We start from the raw sequence: 22046 nt of genomic DNA, 5'->3' as shown, positions 1-22046 counted from the left end.
TTCAGATCATGGTGCTCCTCATGGGATCAAGTGAGTAGGGAGGGGCTGAAAGAAAGTAAGTAAAGCTTCATAGAAACATGTCACATTTTTCAACCTGAAACTAGAGATGCATTTTAAAAGGGAGAACTCAAGTAAGTTAAAAAAAAAAAAAAGATGAGTGAAATTAAAGTGCAAAGTACAAGCAAAAGGAAATTAAGGTATTATACTGGGTGTGGTATTGAATCTTGTACCCGTTGGGGTTGGGTTCCCTGCATACACTGGGCATCTTACTGTCTTCTGTAGCTGGCCAGGCAGACCTCTTTAGCACTGAACACCTCACTGGAGCTTCTGACTTCCTAGGTGACCATGAATACCGAATATGAAAAAGACCATATCAAAAAGCTGCAGGAGCAGCGTATGTCCATGCAAAAGAAAACCTTCACCAACTGGATGAACAATGTCTTCTTCAGGAATAATGTAGGTAGCTCCTTCCATTTGGGGATTCTTTTTCTGTTTTTTATTTTATTGATTTCACCCAGTTTATTCTTTTTTTAAGTTATTTTAAACAGATTTTTCCTGAGTGTTGTCATTACACATATATGCAAGCAAGGAAGGCTTTGAATAACCAGAGTGCTCCAGCCTGTATCTTTTACCTTACATCTGTCTCCATTGACTACATTACCAGTCTTCCCTGAAATCAGGCTTTTGTAGACTTTATTATCTTGTCATATTGTGATGTCCACTGTATCTTGGCGATCATCTCAGAGGAAACCTTTATTTGCTCTCCCTTTTCCTATAAGTATCTGCAGATGTCTGGATTTCCCCAAACAATGCTCAATTCTTAATTGCCTGGCCAAAATTTAAGGCATTCTGCTTTGCCTTATCAGTCCAGCTTCAGCGGCTGCTCAATGGCTTTGAAAAAGTTGCCTTAAGTCTAGCAATTTCAGACATACTACCGTGCAAGTACAGACCAGTTTGTTTTCAGTCTCAGACTTCCAGAAAGCTTCAGAGCTAGTGCACAGTTGATTTGTGTGTGCAAGGTAACTCCAAAATACTCCAAAAATCTCCAGATTTACTGCAGATTAACTCATTTCAGGCACAAATGATGTAGCTGTGTCACACAGAGTAGGGAATTACATCATCCAAAGCCAATTCCCTTTTCTAGAGTCTGTAGTTGATATTAATGAAAATGGACCTTGGTGACACCAAGCAGGACCAGGCCTCTTGGTTCCATTCTAGCTCATCACTATTATATGACATTTCAATACTAGATGCTTTTTTTTTTCAGTGTAATGTTTTAAGTTGGTGATTGGTGCAAAGGCAGCCTCAGAGCACAACAAACATTTAAATTTATTTTTCTTACAGTGAGAGAAGAACTGCAAAACACATTCTCATTTTGCCACCTGCAGAAAGTCAGGTTTTCATGGTGTAGGACATTATTTCTGTTTAGCTACAGATAAATATACGTACTTTCTTATTTTAAAAACACCTTCAAGTTCAAAGATTAAAATGTCAGTCTTAACTTCCTGCATAGTACTTGTTGATGTATCATAAAAGCATGGGGGGAAAAGCCTGTGAGAGCTTTCCAAACCATATACGGTAAGAAGTGGTGCAGAGACACACAGCTTATCTAGGTCTTCTCAGCAATGTAGTCTCAGCTTTTCAACACACACTTCAACGCCATTGGATCATACTACAGGACACTGCAGTATTCTCAGTTGCACTGTTGGCGATTTCAGGTCTAGCACTAAGGATGCTATTGGATTGAACTTGTTAAGCAATCTGTGACTGGTATCTTTATGGGAAGAATGATGCAACAGGGCTATTAAAACTATTGCCGGGTGACGCATAAAGCAGATATATGAAGACTGTCTCTTTACAGATCTAAATGGAACTATTCTTCATTTATAGACTTGTCACAGAATATAACAGCTTTAACTTTCTTATGTAATACATGCAGAATTTTAAGTTTATTTAATATGCAAAAAGAAATAAATTTGACAACTAAACAGGGAGGTTTTCATGGAGATAATCAGTCAGAGAAAGTTATAAATTATTGATCCACCCACAATATAGACTTAAAGTCTCTGCGTTGCTTTTACACTTTCAGTGTTTTCTCCTTTCTCTGGAGGAAAGGTCTGTTAAACTGATTAATAATTGGTCAGGAACGAAAAAGTGCACGTCTGTTGCTTGTCCTTTTTTTCCCCTACATGTAACGATTCTCTGAATGAAAAAAAGCTACTACTTCAGATTTTTCCTTTTTTCATGAAGACAAAAAGATTATTTACCGTGATTTCAAAATCACAGTAAATTATTGTTGGGTGTGGGGTATGGTTTTAATGTCACATCTTGATGGCTAGTGGCATAAGGCCAAAAGGCGGCGCCCAAGGCAAGTTCTTGTTAGGTCAGAGTACACACTATGGCCTGTTGTATTACCTAAGCACTGGGTGGCCTCGCTACTGGCAGAAATGAATAAATTTTTGTAAAAGATCTTAATCTTTCACTTAGTGTGAGACTCTGGCTAAAAATATGGAGACTTTGGGTGGTAGCATAGGTCTAAGCAGGACATAACGGACTTTGTTGAGACTGGAGTAAAAACTCAGTCATTAAATGGGATTATCAGCTCAATTTTTAAATGCAATGCATTGCTCATAATAAAACTTTGAAAAGATTCATTTGAGTTGAAATAAAAAATGTCAGCACTTCCAAAATATTTGATTTTTAAAAATGCTGAACTTCTTTATATTTCTCAAAATCCGGTTTTTATTTGCCAGCTGTGGAGGTTTTTTGGTGTTTCTTTTTTGTTTGTTTGGGGTTTTTTGTGGTTTGTTCTGTTTTGTTTTTTACTTCAGCCCACTTTCATAAACAATGTCAGCCCTCCTGCAAATCAGTTTTAGTGAATTAAGACTCATCACTTTTCATAAATATGCACTGACGTACAAAAGACTCGGTGAGCAGCAAGAATGTGTTCTTTGTTTAGTATTAGAAGTAGAGGGTTCTGTGGGCCGAGTGTTCAGCCAGAGTCTGATTGTCTGACTGGTCTTCACAGGTAAATGTTGAGATAGAAGATATTTACACAGACTTGAAGGATGGCATCTCTCTCATGAGACTGCTGGAGCTGCTCTCTGGAGAAGTTTTGCCCAGACCGAACTGGGGAAAGATGAGAGTGCATTTTCTAGAGAACAACAGCAAAGCCATCACATTTCTGAAATCCAAGGTAAGTTAATATTGATATTCAAGAACACAATAGCTTATGTATGTTACCATCTAATTATAGCATTATATTAATTATTTCTCCCTCTGATATGCAGTAAGATATTCTTTGAAGACCGGTCAGGGGTATTATTAAAAGGAAAGCTATCTCATCAGATTTCAATGTCTTTGTTATTCAAGTAACGTGACTTAAACAGCTAGTGTTTCCCCCAGATAAGTCACACCTAAATGAAAACATACTGCATTTCTATATCTATCAGATGTTGGGGGAGAGCAAACATCATTAGGCAAAGGCGAAGCTACCTGGTATAAAAATGGAGATTTTTAGAGCTCTGATTCTGACAGTTTCAGCAAGTCACAGGATCACAGTCATTGCATTGGTTTTATTTATTCCAGTTGTGCATCCTCATTTCAGCTGCAAGTATGTCTTTTATTTTCTTTTCCAAGCAAACAATTTATTGTAGACTTCTCTGGAAAATCATCACACAAAACTCTATGCTACGAATTCCAAAGGAGCAGAAGGGTTTCATAGCAGTAGGTGTGGGAAACAATATGATGTCTGGATTTCTGCTAATTACAAAACAAAAGCAATACAGTATGGGGCTCCAGCTGACATACTGTGCACACCATGTAAGTCCCAGTGTTATGTGCACATCCAGGCTCTGCCAGCTGGACCAGCCAACCATCACTTGTCACATGAGTCCAGCCTCCAGAGAGAGGATCATGCAGATAGCAGGAGCTGATACAGCATGCTCAGACTTCTTGAAGAGGTATCGCCTTGTTGGTATAAACTACAGCCCTGCTTGCTGCTCAACTTATACTGGGGAAGGCAGCCGTGGCCTGTTGAGTGGGATGTTAGTACTGTTTGGTGAGCCAAAGAACTATATGCTGACTAGCTGGCTGGAGACCAGACAGAAGAGATGGTCTCTGAGTTTGCCCTGCTGTCACTCCTTTGGAGGAAAGGAACAGCGAATTGTGATTCTTTCCTCAAAAACCAGTTTTCAAAACATTTAAAGGAACTTTAAACCTTTGAGAGCACTGTCCCTTTGCCAGGCTTTTGCTGAAACTCATCCTTGGTGCACGTGAGAGCTAGGGTGTGAACATGGGAGTTTGCAGTTATATAGACAAATTAAGAGATCGCATAAAACCAGTTTCCTTAAGAAAGCCTGAACACCCTCTTCAATAATAGCTTGTTACACAGATACCTCCTTCAGAGAGCTGGACATGAGTACTTTTATGCTGAACAGATATTGGTTTATTAGCAGGTACAAGTAAAAGTGATTGGTCCTGAGAATATCGTAGATGGTGATAGAACCTTAATCCTGGGACTTATCTGGATCATTATACTTCGATTTCAGATTTCGTCTATCAAACTTGATAAGGTAAAACAGTGTCTTTGTCTTTTTGCCCGATTAGAGTATTTCAGAGACTTCATAGAGTTTCAGGCCAGTAAGGACTGTTTTGATGATGTTTCCTACCCATTTTGGTCATGCAGGTCTTATAATATTACCTAGTCACTCAGCCAATGATTTCTAAAAGCAATTGAATCCTTTTTATAGTTTCTCAAAGAAGCAGAAAACAGTAACTTGGAGATAGATAGGATATTCATGTTCTTCACTCTTTCCCACAAACTTGTCACTGGCTTTTGACTTCGGGAAGAACTTCTCTGATGACCCTTCCCTCCAGATTAGAACTGCATGCTTCTCCTTTGCTGTTTCTCTAAAGAAAAATATTCCTTTTAAAATTATTTAACGTGTACTCTGGGTACATGGAAGATAAGATCCTATGAAGATATTATGAAATCAAAGGTAATAACTTCTACCATTAGACCTGGATAGATTATATTTTGTTTCTGAGTTCTAGTTCACAGTGGAGGAAGCAAATAAACTGAGCTTTGCTTTCCACTTGATTTCTACAAACCTTGCAGAAGAGAAACATTTAAAAACTTTTTAACACCTGCATTTCATTCTATAATTTCTGAGTTCATTCAATTCACTTCTACTTTAAGAGTGAAATTCTACTTTCACGTTAAATCAATCTACCTTTATTCTACAGTCTGAAAGTCATGACTTTGGGGGGATTTGTGAATAGGACAGAAGTAATACAAAGTGATCTTTGGAACATAACATAAACCCACAGATGCTACTTCCGTATATTGTTCACACTGATTTTTCTTTTCCCTGCTCTCTTCACAGGAAGAATTTGGAGGCAGAGCTGATGTTCTATTTGCCAATGAAGCCTTACTACTCTGGTGTCAGCATAAAACTGCCAGCTATTCCAATGTGAATGTGAAGGACTTCTCCAAAAGCTGGAGCGATGGGCTGGCCTTCAATGCACTCATACATGCTCACAGGTAAGATCTGATGGATCAGTTCAGGACGAGTTGTTCATTGCTGTTTCTAGCTCCAGCACAAGTTGCCCCAGCGTCGGAATTACAAATATTTGTCAGTAAACTGTCAAATTCTCCCTTTGCCCTTTCTCACTGAAGACTCTCCTTTCTCAAATGGATATTCTCTCTCTGAGGAAGGAAGGACGAAAAGCTCCTGCTTGGTAGTTCCTTTTGTTGGGCATAAAGTCAAATTTCCAAGGGAATATCACACATCTGAACAATGCTGCCCATTATTTTGTCTTGGCCCCTCAGTCACGTTCCCATTGCTCTTTTTCAGAAGTTTCTATTTTAGAGACTGGTTTTATTGTATGAACTTTGTGAGCATGTATACCTTCTGATTCAATTGTAACAGAGTAAGCAACCTATCAGTCTCTTTCTTTCTCCCTTCTCTGGCCCTTTGAAAAAGTGTGCAGAAATCAGCCCAAGGCAGGAGAGAGAAACCACCTGGGAGAACCTTGAACATTTCTTCTCCCATTAACAGTTCTGATGCATCTTCTGGCAGGATACCACAGTGGGATCCTGTAACTTCCCCAGCTGGGAGTCACCTCCTTTTTCAGAATTGCCTCTCTCATGGGCTTTTGTTTTCACCCATCAGTGAAGAGAAGAAATAAGTGAAGGGCAGAGATTTGCTGGGAGTGGTACTTCAGGTTCATAAGGGACAACTTTCTTCCTGTTATATAGGCAAGGGGTGAATGAAGCTCAGGGTCAGGCAGAGCAATTTCAGCATTGATGTCACATTCCTTAGTCTAATAAACAGTTTATGGTTTATAATCTGAAAGAACTTATGACAAACAAAAATCTTTCTTCCCCTCCATGCCCTGTTCTTCACCTTGCCTAGGCCTGATCTTATCCACTATAGCTCACTGCGGCAGGACCAGCCCATCAAAAACCTGAACAATGCCTTCAATGTTGCTGAGAAAGAGCTGGGAATCAGCAAACTGCTTGATGCTGAGGATGTGGCCGTACCCTACCCAGATGAGAAATCCATCATGACTTACGTGTCACTCTATTACCACTACTTCTCTAGACTGAAACAAGGACAGACAATACAAAAGCGACTTACCAAAGTAAGTGCATTGCTACCTTCAGAAGTTAAAAGTTAAATACATAAAGCTAAATTTATGATGGAAATGGTTGGAGTTTTTTGTGCAAGTTCAATTTCAGAATCATTTGAACTGAATCAAATGGCACAGCTATATGAAAGACCTTTTATTGTCACTTGAATCTTGAGAAGTATCTGCAGACTCTCTGATATCTGAAGGGGATCACATATATCTCACTGAAAATTAATCCATTTTTGACCTCACAGTTTCTGTTTGAGAACTGTTGTGGCTCCAAGGCAGCTTGAGGCATACAGATCTCACTAATCTTAGAATCATAGAATTATTAAGGTTGGAAAAGACCGCTAGGATCAAGTCCAACTGTCAACCCAACACTACCATGTCTCCTAAACCATGTCCCCAAGTGCTGCGTCTACACATCTTTTAAATACCTCCAGGGTTGGTAGCTCTACCACCTCTCTTGGGCAGCCTGTTCAACGCCTGACCATTCTTGGGAGGATTACTATAGGAAAAGCAGACCTAGTCAACAATGTTCTGATTTAATAGGAAAGATGATCCCTTATTCTATGAGACTACTTTGGATTTTTATTTCCTGTGAAAATCCTCACCCTTTCTTTCTAACTCCTTACACAATTACAAAATGTAGAAGAAAAAAAAAAAAAAAGACATGAAAAATGAGGGAGTGAAAAAGAAGGGGAAACAGTCCTAGGGAAAAAGCCCCCAAAGCTAAAAAAACTTTTTTTTCAGTTTCCACATACATTTTGTCTCACATATGATCATGAGTTATATTAAAAACTACTTGCATCCTGTTGATGGAAAACTGCAGGAAATTTGTGGTTATTCTGCTGAAGACCACTTTCCTTAGAGGGAATTTCTTTTCTACCTTCAGAATAACCTACTATGGTTGTGTCAAAAATGCAAAACAAATAGCCCACAGAAAACCTGCACACCCAGGATGGGTCTTCCTGAACATCTGGACTAGGAGAACTGCCTGTGCAGTTGAGAGGGGAAACATATTGCCTAGTGGGAGGCACAAAAATGCAAACTAAGACATCCCTGGTGGTGACAAGGTGAAAAGCTTTTGCAAAGCAGGGTTTGCTCAGCTAACACAGTGGTCTGGGACAAGAACAAGATGATCCCAGAACATGTATCAGTAACAGCGATGTTCTGTAGAGAGAAGCGTTAGTTGAGAGCAGGACTTGGAATTTGGTCAAACAAAGATTGGGCATCAGAAAGGATAGTGGGCTGTAGGATTTGACTGGTCTACATGTGACTTTCTGGATTTTGGCCAGGAGACATTGTTATTCTTCTGATAAACCTGAAATAGACCTTGAGTCAGCAAGCATGTATTAGATAAACTATAAGGATCAAATAGGCTGTAACTTTTGTATTATGAAAAAAAAACAGAAAAGTTTTTTTTTTTAACATGTCCATTTTCAGTTCTTCTGCCCCACTGTTTTTTCCATTTTGTACAAGCATATTTAGTCTTTCTTTTCTCTCTCTCTTCCCACGTACCAGCTTCTTTTTCTCTCTTTGTCTCCTTCCCTATTTTTAGCCTGTCTCTAATGTTGCACTCCTGTCTTCCTGCGTTTCTGACATAAACAAACATTCAGAAGGAGAACGAAACAGATGTTAAGCTCTTCATGTCTTTAGTCCCCTCAAATAGGCAGCTCTGAATTTACTAATAGGATTGGGGAGGGAAGGCTGAATATGTCAAGGAGGTCTCTGAGTTCAGACTAAGTGTGTGACCAGGATGGCAGAGACAATCAGCCCAGGGAGGTAAATCTCCTCTCCTCCTCCCGTGTGAGGTGACCATGCATTTGCTAGGATCTTTCAGCAAGAACTGGGTATGATGGCAGAAAATACAGAAGGGAGCCCTGATGTCACGGGCTGCTTTTCCTGCAGTAAAGGTTGGTACTGTTTTACTCCTCTTCCAGCACTGATATTTATTTATTGCCAAGTGCGCTTTCTGGTAGGTAAAAGCAGATTACTACTTGCAGGGACTGGGTCTTTGCTCAGTGCCATCTCCCTTACTAATCTGCCTGTTCAGAGCAGGCGGGCCCAGGGGAATGACAGAGGCAGACATCATTGTTCAGCATTAAACCTGACATCTGCAGGAGGGCTACTAAGTTAAGGTGGGGGAAAAAAAAAAAAGAGATAAAGTAAAAAGGGAAAGATGGAAAAATGTAAAATAGAAAGAAAGGATGATTTATTCTAACACCTTTTTAATTTCATTATGGATTTAATTCTAAATGTTTGCTCCAGTGTTTACCTGAACTTAAAATAAAGGCCAGTCACACCACAAATGAAACAAATAGAACTCTGCGACTTGGAAAATTAGTACTGAATCAGAGTTAACATCTTTACCAAACCCCTGTTTGGCTATGAGACAAAATCTAATAATTTATATAAACAGAAATAGCTCCAACAGAAGAGATTGAGAAGGGTCTGTTTGACCACAGTCAGCTGTGGGCATGTGAGAGAATCAGGGTCTTGTCAGATGGTCTCCTGCAGCCTAAGGAGGTGAAGCTAAGAGGGTGTAACTACATATGAGATGGGATATAATTGTTTTGCCTTTAGGAATGAGAATGGGAAACAAATGTGTGTTTTTCCATTGTGAAACAAAAAAGCTGAACCCTCAGTTTGGGATTCTTGCTTTCTAGTCAGCCCACATAGGAACTGCTGACGGTCTCCACGTGCATGCTCTTTATTCCAAAATTAACCTTTTCGTAAATAAAAACTGAAATGAGACATTAAATAATATTTATTCATCTGTGTTTTATGGAAGGTTATTCTAGGATTTCACCTGACCTCAGGTGACAGCTATCACCACATTGGTATAAAAACGTGATGACTGTGGCAACCTGCTTGTTAAATATTATTTTCCTGACACATAGCCAACTATTTGATTTTCCTGACACATAGCCAACTATTTGAATCCTAAACTTGGTTTTTGAAGATGTTTTCTGTTCACCCAACTTGCTTCATTCTGCTTCTTATGTGGCTTGTAACTTCGTATTCCCATCACAGATCGTGTTCTTCCTGAAGGAGATAGATGATATGAAGCTTATATATGAGCAGATGATCTCTGACCTCCTGAAATGGATTAAACAGAAGGTGATGGAACTGGATGACCATCATTTCCCCAACTCTCTTCAGGAAATGTGGCTGCTCATGGCCAACTTCAAGACCTTCCGTACTGTGGAGAAACCCCTCAAATATCAAGAGAAGGGCATGATTGAAGCTCATCTCTTCAACATCAGGACCAAGCAGAGAGCCAACAACCAATGGCCATACTTGCCCCCAGAGGGGAAGATGCTGCAGGATGTGGAAAAACACTGGGCTATCCTGGAAAAAGCAGAGCACAACCGGGGAAAAGCGCTGCAGAAAGAGATGCTGAGGCTAGAAAGGCTGGAACAGCTAGCCCAGAGGTTTCTGAAGAAGGCAGCCCTGCGTGAGTCCTACTTGGAAGACATGAGGAAAGTGATTGGGAAGCAGGACTTCTGGCCAGAGAGTGCAGACAGGATGGAGGCTGCCAGTAAGAAGCTGGAAGCTATTGTGGCAGATGTACTCCCCAGGAAGGAACGCTTTACAGCTTTGAACAAAATGGCCACAATCATCAGCCAGGAGAACTATCATGGCAAAGATCAAATCTTGAAGAAGTGAGCAATGGTCATGAGACTGTGTAGTGGTGGAGGTTGAAATTAGCTGAAATTCTGTGGTGTGGCAGAAGAAAACAAATTGTAGCTATGAATCATAGCTCTGCTCCTCATGAGTAAAGCTGGCAGGAATTTCTTCTATCTGTGAACAGTTTCAGCAGATAAGACATATGCTTTATTGTCTTTAAATTTTTTATTTTCTTAAACGATCAAACCCTCAGACTGCTTTCTGGTGAAAATTAATTTTAAGACCTTTTCATTAGATATGGAAATACTTATTCTGCCAGAAATCCTATATTCCGTCAGAAATGCTTGGAGAGATACATTTGTTTTCCATATCAACACGTTTCTTTTTCAGTGTGGTTTGGGGAGATAGAGATTAGTTAAGGCACAAAGTCTTCTCAGACTGACTCCAATTTGGAGCAAATCTTGAGAAATTATGACTTCTCTGATTATCAGTATAGCCTGATTTGGGAATGGCTAAGAATGACATACAAATAACTTCTCTTGTGGTATTTCAATGCTTTTCTAAGTTCAGACAAAATCAGAAGCCCGTGGCAAAACTAAAGAAAGCAGCTATAAAAGAGTAAACCAAACTCTTTATGAGATCAGATGATGACTTGTTGTATGGTTTAGATTAATTTTTTGCTTTAAACAGCCATTTAAAGAGCAATTCTTTTTCCAAGCCTTTCCATTGTATCAGGTAAAAGCAATGTGGAATTTCAGGTATGAGGATCCATAAAAAGCAATGCCTACATTTAAAAAGTCAATGACAGTTGATGTGCTAGTCAAAATTCCTCCCTGTGATCACACTAATTAGAAAACAGCATTGTTTTGACCTGTTTGGTGATCATGGCCTGTCCTCTTGCACTAGTGGCAAGAGTAGTTAGTGTGTGTTCATTTAGCTCTTCTAAAGCTGCAAGCACTGAGAATCTCCCAGTGCTGCCCAGAGTCTTTGGTCCAAATTGGTAATTTCTTTTCCTTCCTTTCTAGGCAAAACAGCATTTCAAAGCAATGGCAGGATCTTCTAGATCAGCTGCAGAGACAACAACACTCCTTGGGTACAATGCAGGAAATTCTGGGCCTCCTGAGGGACATTGACACCATTATGGAGGAGCTGAAAGAACTGCAGGTACTAAGCCTCTCAACCAGCACACAGCTTGCCCTTCTACCAGTGTGTGTCCCTAAAAAATCCCCTATGTTCCAGGGACTGCCTGGTGCCAACAGAGGATAAGTCTATCAGCTATAGAAAAAATATATCATTTTTACTTAGATGCCCAGCTGTGCATTTCATTGGAGGTAACTATATGAGAAAAAAATGGCTTTGCTACAGGGCCTCTCCCTAAACAGAAAGTCAGATATGGCATTACAGGGAGTGCGCTACAGATTCAAGTTACATAGTAAAAAAAAGATGGGAAATAATCTCACCTAAATTTAGAAGTGTAAAAGCAAAAGTAGAATAAACCAGCCTCCTGTTCCCATTCCATGTAATTCTTCTGAATTACCTTCTGGAAGTACCTCCAGTGATTATACAGGTGGGCACTAGCTCAGACATATATCTGGCTTTCAAGTACCTAAACTTATGAGAGAGAAAAGTTCCGCTGTAAATGCACAGTGGTTGCTTTTAGAGAGGATTTCCAAGTGTTACCAGAGTGTTAGAGTCCAAAGTCTTCTTTCTACCATAGGAAATAACTGATTTCATAGTGGTTTTGTAATGGCTGGAAGTATATATATATTCTTCGGCCTTGCTTTGTCTTATTTAAAGATAGAAAAATCCTTATGCCTATGGGCTGCATTGTACCTAAACTGAAAGAGTAAACAGGCTATATGAAGTTGTGAATTTCAAATGAAAGGTAAGAGCTATCCATAAGTTATGAAACTTTCTGTCCTAGTGTTAGTAAGCAAAGAACACCTAATGGTAATATTATTATTGGAACCATGACAGCCTAAGGATATGGGAGAAGACCGGTAAGGAAAGCTAATATCCTACAATAGGTTTGATAATTGTATCCATTGATACAATTAGAAAGGGGACAGACTTTTAAGCACTTGGTACCTTCATCAACCACCAATGAAACCCTGTGAAGTACTTACCTTCATTATTTAGATAGCAAAAGCAAGTGAGTTCCTCAAACATAAAAAAGCATTGCGGTCAACACATACCATAAAATGGGATATTGTGGAGTTCTCCAAATACAGAGTGTGAATCAATCTGCTGACAGATCGGTGTATAACATAGGGCTATTCTTTGCACTGACAAATTCTGAGACCTTGGGTGCTTAATCAGTAGAAATAACTTAAGTGTGAAAACAGGTGCTTATTTGAAGACGCCATTACTTGCAGTATATCCTCAAAAAACAGAAACTCTGGATTGTTGCCATTAGCTTGTGAAATTGAAAGAAAAGTATGATTCCCCTAATTAGGCAGCTTTTCAGCTTTACCTTTTTTACATTTAGAAGCTATAAGAGTCAACAGGAATCTTTCAACTGATTTCTTTGTACTGAGCCCCTGAATGCACTCTCTGCCAATGCCTTTTATTTCTCATTTTGGTTGCAGGTGCTAGTGAATTCCCAGGACTGTGGGAAGCAGCTCCTGGAAGTCGTAGATTTGCTGCAGAAGCACAACTTGGTTGACTCGCAGATCACTTCCTATGATGATAGATTGACACACATCACCCAGAGGACAGCAGAAATCAGCAAGGACAGCTCAGTTAAGCAAGAAGTGCTTTATGCGAAAGTTCAGATGCTTCATCAGCTTTATCAGAACCTTATAGCTGTGAAAAAGTCACGGTAAGGCTGTGCTTATGGCTCCGTTCTTCCTGATTAGGATGGCCAGTCACTCCCTTAATCAGAAGACACAGCTTCCCAGTATTTGACATTTTTCATTTCTCCATTTATAAAGATGTAACACAAGCAACTTGAGTGTCTTGAATGCAGCTGAAAGACTTGAAAGACATCACTTGCTTTCAAAGATGAACAGCTTCATTCTCAGCATTTATTATGGCTTGCTTTATATGAAGTCTGAATAGCATGTGATTATCTCCTCATCTCCTAGAGGAGGAGGGAAATGTAATTTTGTTTCCTTTGTCTTATTCCATGAATAAATTAATTTATGAAAAAGAGGAGTAAAAGGCATTCAAGTTTTGGATTTTCTGAATTCTTTGATTATGCTACCATTGTCTCCATGGGGTCCTAATTCTGGCTGAGATGTATTGTTTGTTTCTTTGTTTCAGAAAATCTCAGCTAGAAGACACTTTGAAGCTTTTTGAATTCTTCCATGACTGCAAAGAGGAAGAATTGTGGATCTCCGAGAAATGGAAGCTTGCAAGAACAACAACTTTAGGGAAAGATGTCAGCCAGATTACAGCCTCTATTCAGAAGCACAAGGTATCTTACTTTGCTGGGAGTGCCTTGTCTTTGTATTGTAGCAAGATTTTAGAACACCTATCTCCTTCTTCTTCAGTTCAGTCAGTACGGCACTTATAAGAAAGTCATCAAACCACTCGTTATCTCAAGTGTCATGACCAGTTTTTGGAATTTTTTTAAAAATTTATAGGGTAGGGATTTTTCCCCAACAGGGGGAGGAAAGGGTAGAGGAGGAATATGTTTCCTACTGGACAAAAAGCGAGGCTTCTAGTGAAGATTCTAGGCTCTGTATTAGCTCACTTTGGATGGGAGGGGGAAAAAGGTTGCTAGTTTTTGGTTTTCCCACCTTTCCTGGCCAAAAGAGATGTTGGGAAAGAAAGAGATGGTGAAAAGAAGACAGATATCAGCAGGCAGGATGGATAACATGTGGAAGTTTACGAATCTGTTACCATTTTTCCTAAGAGCTTGCTGTGGGCTAATATCAAAAGTTTGGGTATATGAGCTATTACCTTCTTATGGCAAAGAATCACTGTGAACAAGTGAAAAGACTCGTGGACTTGAGAACTTGCATGACAAAACTGAAACAGGAGCCTCTTCTGTAATTTTAATATACGTTTGTGTGGATCTGTTTGTGTATTTGTTGCTTCTGGAAGGCATAAGACAGCTGAATTGGTGAAAAACAAACAAATATATCCTTGAGAGAAGACTGCATAACAAGCTTCACATTTAAGGCAAAAAGTAGGACATTAACTCATGTGTGGGGAGCCATGGGGCAATCATCTGAGGGCTCAGGGAGAAGTCATAGGCATGGATAAAACGCAGGGCTTTTGGAAAAGTATGTATTACAGTAGCGGAGAATAGGATCCCCTCTTTGCTCTCAGCTGGTAGGGAAAGAGTTGTGCTGACATGTCTCCCATCCTTCTGCTAGGCTCTCGAAGCAGAGTGCAATTCCCACAGGGCCGTATGTGCAGATGTGATGAGGAGGGGCTGGGAGCTAAGCCAGAAGAACCCCGTGCGCCAGGAGGACATTCTGAGGCAGACAGACAACCTCCAGAAGTTGTGGCAGCGGCTCCAAGATGAGGTGGCTGATCGCAAAAACCGCCTGCAGGCAGCAGCTCTCATCAAACAAGTAAGTAGGGCTTTACTGTGTTGTGTGGTATGGGGGACACAGACGTGGTTCTGTTCTGCTCCATGTCCCTGCATACAGGGCAACAGTGGCAGGAAGCCTTCAGGTGTCAGCCTTCAAAAAGATCTCCAGCAGTGAAGTCTCAATCCTCCTGCAAGCAAGGCAGGCAGGAGATTTGAGCAGCTGGGAGTTGCTCTAAGTTAAAAATGCTAATGGAAATAGCTCACATAATACTGCTGATGCAGTCTTTTTTTGAGGGTGGGATCTGGGTAGCTATATGACATTTTTCTATCAGAAAAAAACATCCACCAAAACAAAAAACCAAACAAACTAAGAAACAAAAAAACCCCAACCCAACCCTCCCTCCTCCCCGTGCCCCCCCGCCAAAAAAAAAAACCAAACAACCCAAAACAACCAACCCAAACCCAAACAACCCAACAACAAAAGAAATATGCCACAAGACTTGGCTTGACCATGAACTTCCCAAAGCCTGGGAAATGTTTGACCCTGCCATTCTGATCTACACTTTTACACCTACCAACATTCACATATCTTGTAAATAAAGTGTTCCTATAAAAACAGCATTCACAAATCACATAACATTATCTCAGGTATTCTTATTCTCCTTCCTCCCATGTTGTTCCCATGAGACTCTGGAACAAAACTTAACAGCTTTGTTCTTGACAAAGTCTAAATTCTCTCTTCTATCTAGTATGTTTAACATCAATATGGTGTTTTAGTTCTTTCTTTTTCCTTCACTACTATGGGTTTTCTTTTTTTCTGTTGTAGCTTTATTCTATGTCTCAAAATTTTGTTTTGCTTCTTTACAACCATAGCCAGGCAGACTGCAAGTTCTGGAAAAAAGAAGAAAGCTTTTGTTGTAGACTGAGTTCATTATTTGTTTTTGGACTATTCCCTAGAACCTTTAGTAAATATCTGTTGGAATTATGTGTACCTACCAACATTGTACATTGTGGGTTCCTTTTACTGCTGCTATTAAGCACCATAAAGTTTTAGTTAATTAGGAGTTTTTAAAGAGTTACATAGGCAGCCCTTGAATCTATTAACTCACTGTGATTTGTGAATGATCTGTGCTTAATGTGATCATAAAATATATCATGGATTTAGAGCTACCTTATTCATAGCTTTCACAGCACCTGAAAGTAGCCTTAGAGCTACAGACCTAATGGCATTTCTGCCTTATTCGTTATTTTCGAAAGCAGAAGGAGCTGGATATGATACTTTCAGGATGAAACCAATTGTTTTCTTTCCTGTGTTTCTTCAGTACTTTGCTGACATCGATGAAGCAAATTCATGGCTGCGAGAAAGGCAGCCCCTTCTGGCCAGCAAGGACTACGGAAAAGATGAATCGAGTGCCGAAGCGCTGTTGCATCGTCACTTGCGCCTGGAGAAGGAGATTGCAGCCTACTCCTCTGAGATGAGACGCCTGAAAGAGCAGGCTGACATTGCAGCAGAGCAAGCTCCAGCTGCAGTAAGTACATGAGGGGCTGTGTCACATTTTGTTGAAGAACTTGAAATGTTTTTTAATTATGTAAAATATTTTGATTTTGCCAGAACAGAATATTCCAAATGGGCTAAACAAGAGCATTTTTAAAATTCAGAATAAATGTTTAATTAGAATTGAGACGAATTTTTAGATGACAAGTAAGTTCAAGTTCATTGGCCACTTGTAACCCTTCTAGTTAGTGTTCTGTGAAATGCTAGAAATGTGCTCATCATATTAGTTCCCTCTACTGGTCCTCACAAACACCTTCTTGCTCTTTATTCTCATAAGGTTATTCATTTCAGTCAGCTTTAAAAAGCAGACACTTAATCTAAACATCTTTACAAATTCTTTCTGCATCCTAATGTAGTGATGAACCATCCCAGAGCTCCACAGGATCACAGAATCTGTGGAGAAATGCAGGAACAATTCATACCATCCCAGGACGGATGTCTAAGGCACATGGGATGAAGTCAACATCTGCAGATGCCCCTCTTTTTTCACTGACTAGAAAGGGAACTTTTGACTTGAGATAGGTCATTTGACAGCAGAAGTCAGGGAAGATGAATGACACATTTCATCACTTGCTTCTTTCAAGTTCCTATGATCACTCAATGTTTAGCCAAACCAGTTTGAGAGCTATGAGCATTTTGGGTCTTTCCTTTACCTCATCATTCCAACATTAATTTTTTTTAGAACAGAAATGTATTGCTTTGTTATTAAACATGAAAAAGGATGCGACAAATTGTATTGATGTACAAATAAAAGCATTTATTCACAAGGGCGCTCACAGGCTTTGAAACCAGAAATGTTCAGATACTAAAACATCACCACAAATAGAATTGTGAGCATAGTCAATTCCTTAGTTTGTTGGAAATTTTAAAATTTAAAAAAAAAAAACCCTAACCTTTATATGGGCACAGAATGAGATTTTTTTACTGAATCGATATATTTTAAAATAAGCTAAATGAAACTACTTCTTCAAACAAAACTAAAATGATTTTCAGTTATTTAGTTTATTCTTTCAGAATAAAACAAAGGAAACAGATTCAAATACTGGAAATGTTTTGTTTAAAGGGTCAGAATGCTGTGATTTGAACTAGCAAGTCCAAATTTTCCTTTCATGTGAAATTCTTATCCAAACCAGAAATATTTACCCATTGATTCTGTTTAAATTTTGCTTAACAGATGGTGAAGACAGAAGCCCCAAATGACTTAAACCAAAAGACAACTAAGCTACCATTCAGTCGAACCCGGGCAATATATGAAATTGCATTCCCTGGAACCTCCAGTCCAGATGTTCATTTTCTTCCAGAGAATATCCGGAAGACCCAGGATGAAATAGATACACTTTATGAAAATCTGCAGAACATGGCTGAGGTATAGTATCCCCTCCAACGCTTTGCAGTTCACAAAAATAGTCAAGTCCAAAGCAACGTGAACTGAGGTTATGTGCTGCGCTGGCTTCTGCTTTTCAGTTTACTAATGTGCCTCAGTCCTGTGAAGTCCTGTGGGACTTCAAGGCTTGAGATTATCACCGAAGTTTTGCATCAAAATGCATTTTATATTGGCAAACTTCCCATTTACCTTCTAGTCTTTTTACTTTATGAAGTGTGGATTTTTTGGTGTAAATTTCTGCCCCCCACCCCTTAATGTTTGCTTGCTGCCACTTCTAAATCTTTGGGCTGTCTCACCTGATACAAAAAAACCCCAAACCACTGTAATCTGCATTCTTCATTCATTACTTTTCAGCCCCACCTGTCCCAATCCTGCCCTAAAGACCAACAAAAACATGTTGTATGGGAATTTTACATATTTCTGAGATTTCTGAGGTAAATCTTAAGTCAGCAGCAACAAGCAGCACAGTGGCCTTGCGGCCTGTCAGGGGCTGAGCACTCTCCAACTGCTTCTCTTATGCCTTTAAACCACTGTTGCTCTGGGAAGAAATATTGTGATCTTAAGGTAACCTGTTCTCTTTTAGCATTGTCTGGCAAAACTGCTAAGCTACCATCTGTGTATTGTAGTTTAAATACATGGATCTTTTTTTTTTTTTTCTTCAAATGGCAAGGAGTTACTACAGCAATAGTTAAGTCTTTATCATTTTTATAGGACAGAAAAAAGGCTTTGGAGGACATGATAGGATATTACCGCTTCTGTAGCTCTTGCAAAGAATTTCAGTCGTGGATGAAAGATAAAGAGAATATTTTCCGGACTCTTCAGCCTCAAGCAGACAATGTGGAGGTTGTGCAGCAGAAATATCAGGTACCCCTTTTCCCTGCTCACAGATGACACCTTTTAAGTCAGCTTGACCTTGGGAGAATAGATGAAGTTGAGAAAGGAAGTTTTGAGAGCCTTTTCATTCATTTCAATTTATGGAGTCATTCATAGATCAAATATTTCTTTCATATAAACTATGCCAAGTTTATTGAAGCTGATGTAATTATGGGCCTTTAACTTCTGTGGATGTGATATCCTGTACTAAGATCATGGTACAAAAGGTCTCTTTTTGTGGTTTGTCTTATGCCACTTGAAGAAAAATGCCAGATGATGAAAAAATCCTGCATCCCAATGGAGTGAGAAGTACATGCACAGGCTTAATGTGCACACCAGGGGAGGTCAGGAGGGCTATAGGGGAATGCATACGCAGGTGTGTATGGTGTCAGCAGACAGGTAAATGGAGAAGTCGGCTGTGAAAGTGGCAGATGAGTGGATATGATGGATTATTAAGAATCGTGTCCATAGAAATGGAAAAACCTCAAGTTCTGCGTTCTTGTATTTTTATTATTTTAGAGCTTTTTAATGGAACTGGCTGCAGGCAAAGGCTGGCTGGGAGATATTGAAAACTTAGGTGTTAAATATGGAAAGATCAGTCCCAGCAAATATTCTGAGATCCAGATTTGGCTGGAAGAGATCAACAGCAGGTAAAGGTGCTACTGATAAAACACAGGTCTGTCTCATGGGGGCAATTGGAGAGTTGACCTTCTGTGCCCATCTAGTCTACACTGAGAGAATACCTGCCTGATAGATTTCTAACTCCCAGAATTGGCCTGAGGGGAAGTTTTCACGTGTGGCTGGCGTTTGCTGCGTTCAGGTGCAGCTGTCACGAGCAAACACGGACTGGGGCAATGGGCAGGAGCTGCTTCCTGCGGCCCAGGCTGAGCCTCACAGCCGGGGCCTGTCCCACTGCCCCAGCCAGGGAGCAGGACAGGATGCCCACTGTCCCCACGGCCTGACTAGTCTGTGGTGAGGGGACCTCACCTTGGGCTGGGAAGCCCATTTGTGGTGTGAGGCCAGACCATCAGGGTGCAGCGAGGGCTGGCTGCTCCCTTTGGGATGGGGAGACAGCATGGGCAGAGGGGCCTCAGCATGCAGGGCCAGTCCTACAGGGAGGTGAGCAGGGCAGGCCTGGGATGGTAGCCAGGGCCAGAAGTGAGTCCCAGTCCTCACTGCTGCCTGGCAGCCTGTCCCTGCCATCACCAGAGGGAAGGGGGCAGACCTCAGTTGCACTGGCCCTAGGCTGGCCCTGAGCCTGGCGTCATGCCTCCGGGACTGGGGGCGTGCTGCTAGGCCTCTGACGCTGAGATATTTAAACCACACCAATGTGTGTGTGTCAAAGCACAATGTGAATCCACCCGCAGGTGACAGCCGTGGCTTTGGAGCAGTTCTGTCAGTATTGCACTGCAGCAGGTGATTTGGTTACTTAACATCAGGGTGAGGGTGTCCTTCACAAATATTGAAAGGAACATCAAACCCTGTTTGACTTCACCAAGAAGAACACTTTAGTACCTGTTGCATACGTTCTTCTGGCACCATGCCACCCAGCTGGAACTGAGAGAGACAGCTGGGTCTTGATTTTGACCACTGTTGTTTATTGGCATCATGTCCAGTGTGTTCTGGTCACCTGAGCAGGGTCCCCTTGCTTGAGATGGCACTGAAGTGAACTTTGAGGCTGGGGGCGAGTGCTAGTGTTCACCCACTTAGCCCACTTAAGTCCTGATGAAATCTTTGTTCAGAAAAATCTTTTTCTGAATAGAAAAAGGATATAGCTCGTGTATAACAAAGGCTATTAATTGAATCTGCTCTCTAGGTGAAGGCACGTTTTGGGGTAATGGCTGAGGCTAGACGCAAGTAATCAGGTTATCTCTCTCCAAGGTGGAAATTCATGGAAACTCTGAAGGAGGAGAAGGGCTCTGAGCTGATCGGAGTGGCTGATGTGAGGACCTTTCTTCAGGACTGTCAGAGCATAGGAGTACTACTGCAAGACAAGATGATCCAACTCAGGGTTCTGGAACCAGGGTACTCACCTGCAGGCCTGGAGTCAGACGAGCGCAAACTGTGTACAGTTGAGAGAGAGGTCCTGGTGATAGAGAGGAAAATTGAATACCTTAGGAGTGCTGCAAAATCGTAAGAAACCTGTACTTTGTTTCCATATTCTTTGCTAGTTCTCCAAGATCATGTTGTGAATTATAGCTATAAAGAGAATGAGCAACTTATGAAGTTTCTCTTGAAGTTTTTCTTTCCAGCAACCTGAAGAACTGACTTGCCTGCTGGATTGAGTATGGCTGGGTGATTGGTGAAGTGATTGCTTCCAGACTTCATTGTTGTAGGAGGATAAATACCACAAATCTAGCAAATTATCTCTACTAATGGGAGTTACTTCCATATTTTGAACTAGGTTTCATTTAGGTCCTTAAAGAAGGTAATCAGGGGAAGCAAGGATGAAGGAAGAAAAATAGCAGAGAATTGTGCACAGGAGTTTGAATTTGAAATATTATTTTGAAGTTTTTTACTTCAATTTTTTCTGTACATTCACAATGGGAATGAATCATTGAACCACAACAGTGTTACCAGAGTTTTGCACAGGGGTGCACTTTGTGCAATACACTAAATTCACACCAATATTTCTTGCTAGTGTGTAACATTTGTTACCTTAGCTGACTTGCTTTTTAATGGAAGTGTAAATATCCAAATCCATTCCTTTTAAAGAGCATTGGTTCAAGCTCTAAAGGCCTGAAGTGTTCATCCAATTGAATGCATTTTATTTCCTCTTGCAGGATTAAGGACACCAACCCTGCAGAGAGCCAGGCCATCACTGAGCAGGTGGAGAACATGGAGAGGCTTCTGGCAAAGCTCAAGCTGGAGACCCAAAAGAAGCGGGACATTCTGCAATGGGCCCAAAATCAACAGTCTTTCCTGCAAGACAGCCGCAGGCTCCTGCTGTGGGCAGAAGGCATTCAGGAGAAGCTGAGCAGTGAAGAAATGGGTGTGGATGTGGCTTCTGCAGAGCAATTGCTGAAGGAACATCAGGACCTGCTGAAAGAAATTAGGTCTCAGAAAGAAAGGTAGAGAGATTCTGTCAGGGTGGGCAAAGTGGGGTGTGACAACAGTACTGTGAAGATGAAACATGTCTATTATGTACATAAATTGTATATGAAAGTTATGCCTAGAGTTCATTCAAAAATCTTTTGACACTTACTGTCAAAAGGAGATGGCAGAACACAAAATACAGTTAGCTTTTTCATGCTTATCCTGATGGCTGATGGAGGGGGAAGGAGGAGCTCTGTGTTTGGAGTAGTATTCCACAAGCTCTTCCTGACACTCAGATAGTGCCATCTGCACTTTATTTCAGTTCCCCCTCGTCCTTCCCTTCTCAGGCCTTACGCTTCCAGTTTCCATCATCTTCAGTTCTCCTTCTGCACTGTTATGAAGTTCCAGATACCGAGTTGGCCCTTCTCTCCATTTTAATGAGG

General features: G+C 40.6%; 1 protein-coding gene across 1 annotated transcript in view; it reads left to right on the top strand.

The window, feature by feature from the left end:
* Positions 1 to 345: 345 nt before the first annotated feature.
* Positions 346 to 22046, top strand: part of SPTBN5 (spectrin beta, non-erythrocytic 5) — a 99086-nt gene continuing 77385 nt past the window's right edge. The window contains exons 1-16 of the mRNA XM_075106202.1: positions 346 to 456; positions 3029 to 3196; positions 4458 to 4574; positions 5388 to 5545; positions 6420 to 6648; positions 9673 to 10304; positions 11295 to 11433; positions 12858 to 13090; positions 13534 to 13687; positions 14595 to 14795; positions 16078 to 16284; positions 17485 to 17676; positions 18406 to 18558; positions 19087 to 19217; positions 20449 to 20700; positions 21351 to 21638. Coding sequence (XP_074962303.1) covers positions 346 to 456; positions 3029 to 3196; positions 4458 to 4574; positions 5388 to 5545; positions 6420 to 6648; positions 9673 to 10304; positions 11295 to 11433; positions 12858 to 13090; positions 13534 to 13687; positions 14595 to 14795; positions 16078 to 16284; positions 17485 to 17676; positions 18406 to 18558; positions 19087 to 19217; positions 20449 to 20700; positions 21351 to 21638 — 3365 coding nt within the window. The remainder of the gene's footprint in view (positions 457 to 3028; positions 3197 to 4457; positions 4575 to 5387; positions 5546 to 6419; positions 6649 to 9672; positions 10305 to 11294; positions 11434 to 12857; positions 13091 to 13533; positions 13688 to 14594; positions 14796 to 16077; positions 16285 to 17484; positions 17677 to 18405; positions 18559 to 19086; positions 19218 to 20448; positions 20701 to 21350; positions 21639 to 22046) is intronic.

The sequence above is a fragment of the Phalacrocorax aristotelis genome, chromosome 10 (assembly GCF_949628215.1).
Source record: "Phalacrocorax aristotelis chromosome 10, bGulAri2.1, whole genome shotgun sequence".
Taxonomy (NCBI): Eukaryota; Metazoa; Chordata; class Aves; order Suliformes; family Phalacrocoracidae; genus Phalacrocorax; species Phalacrocorax aristotelis.
Note: the sequence above shows the minus strand (reverse complement) of the source record. Positions and strands in the feature narration are given on the sequence as shown.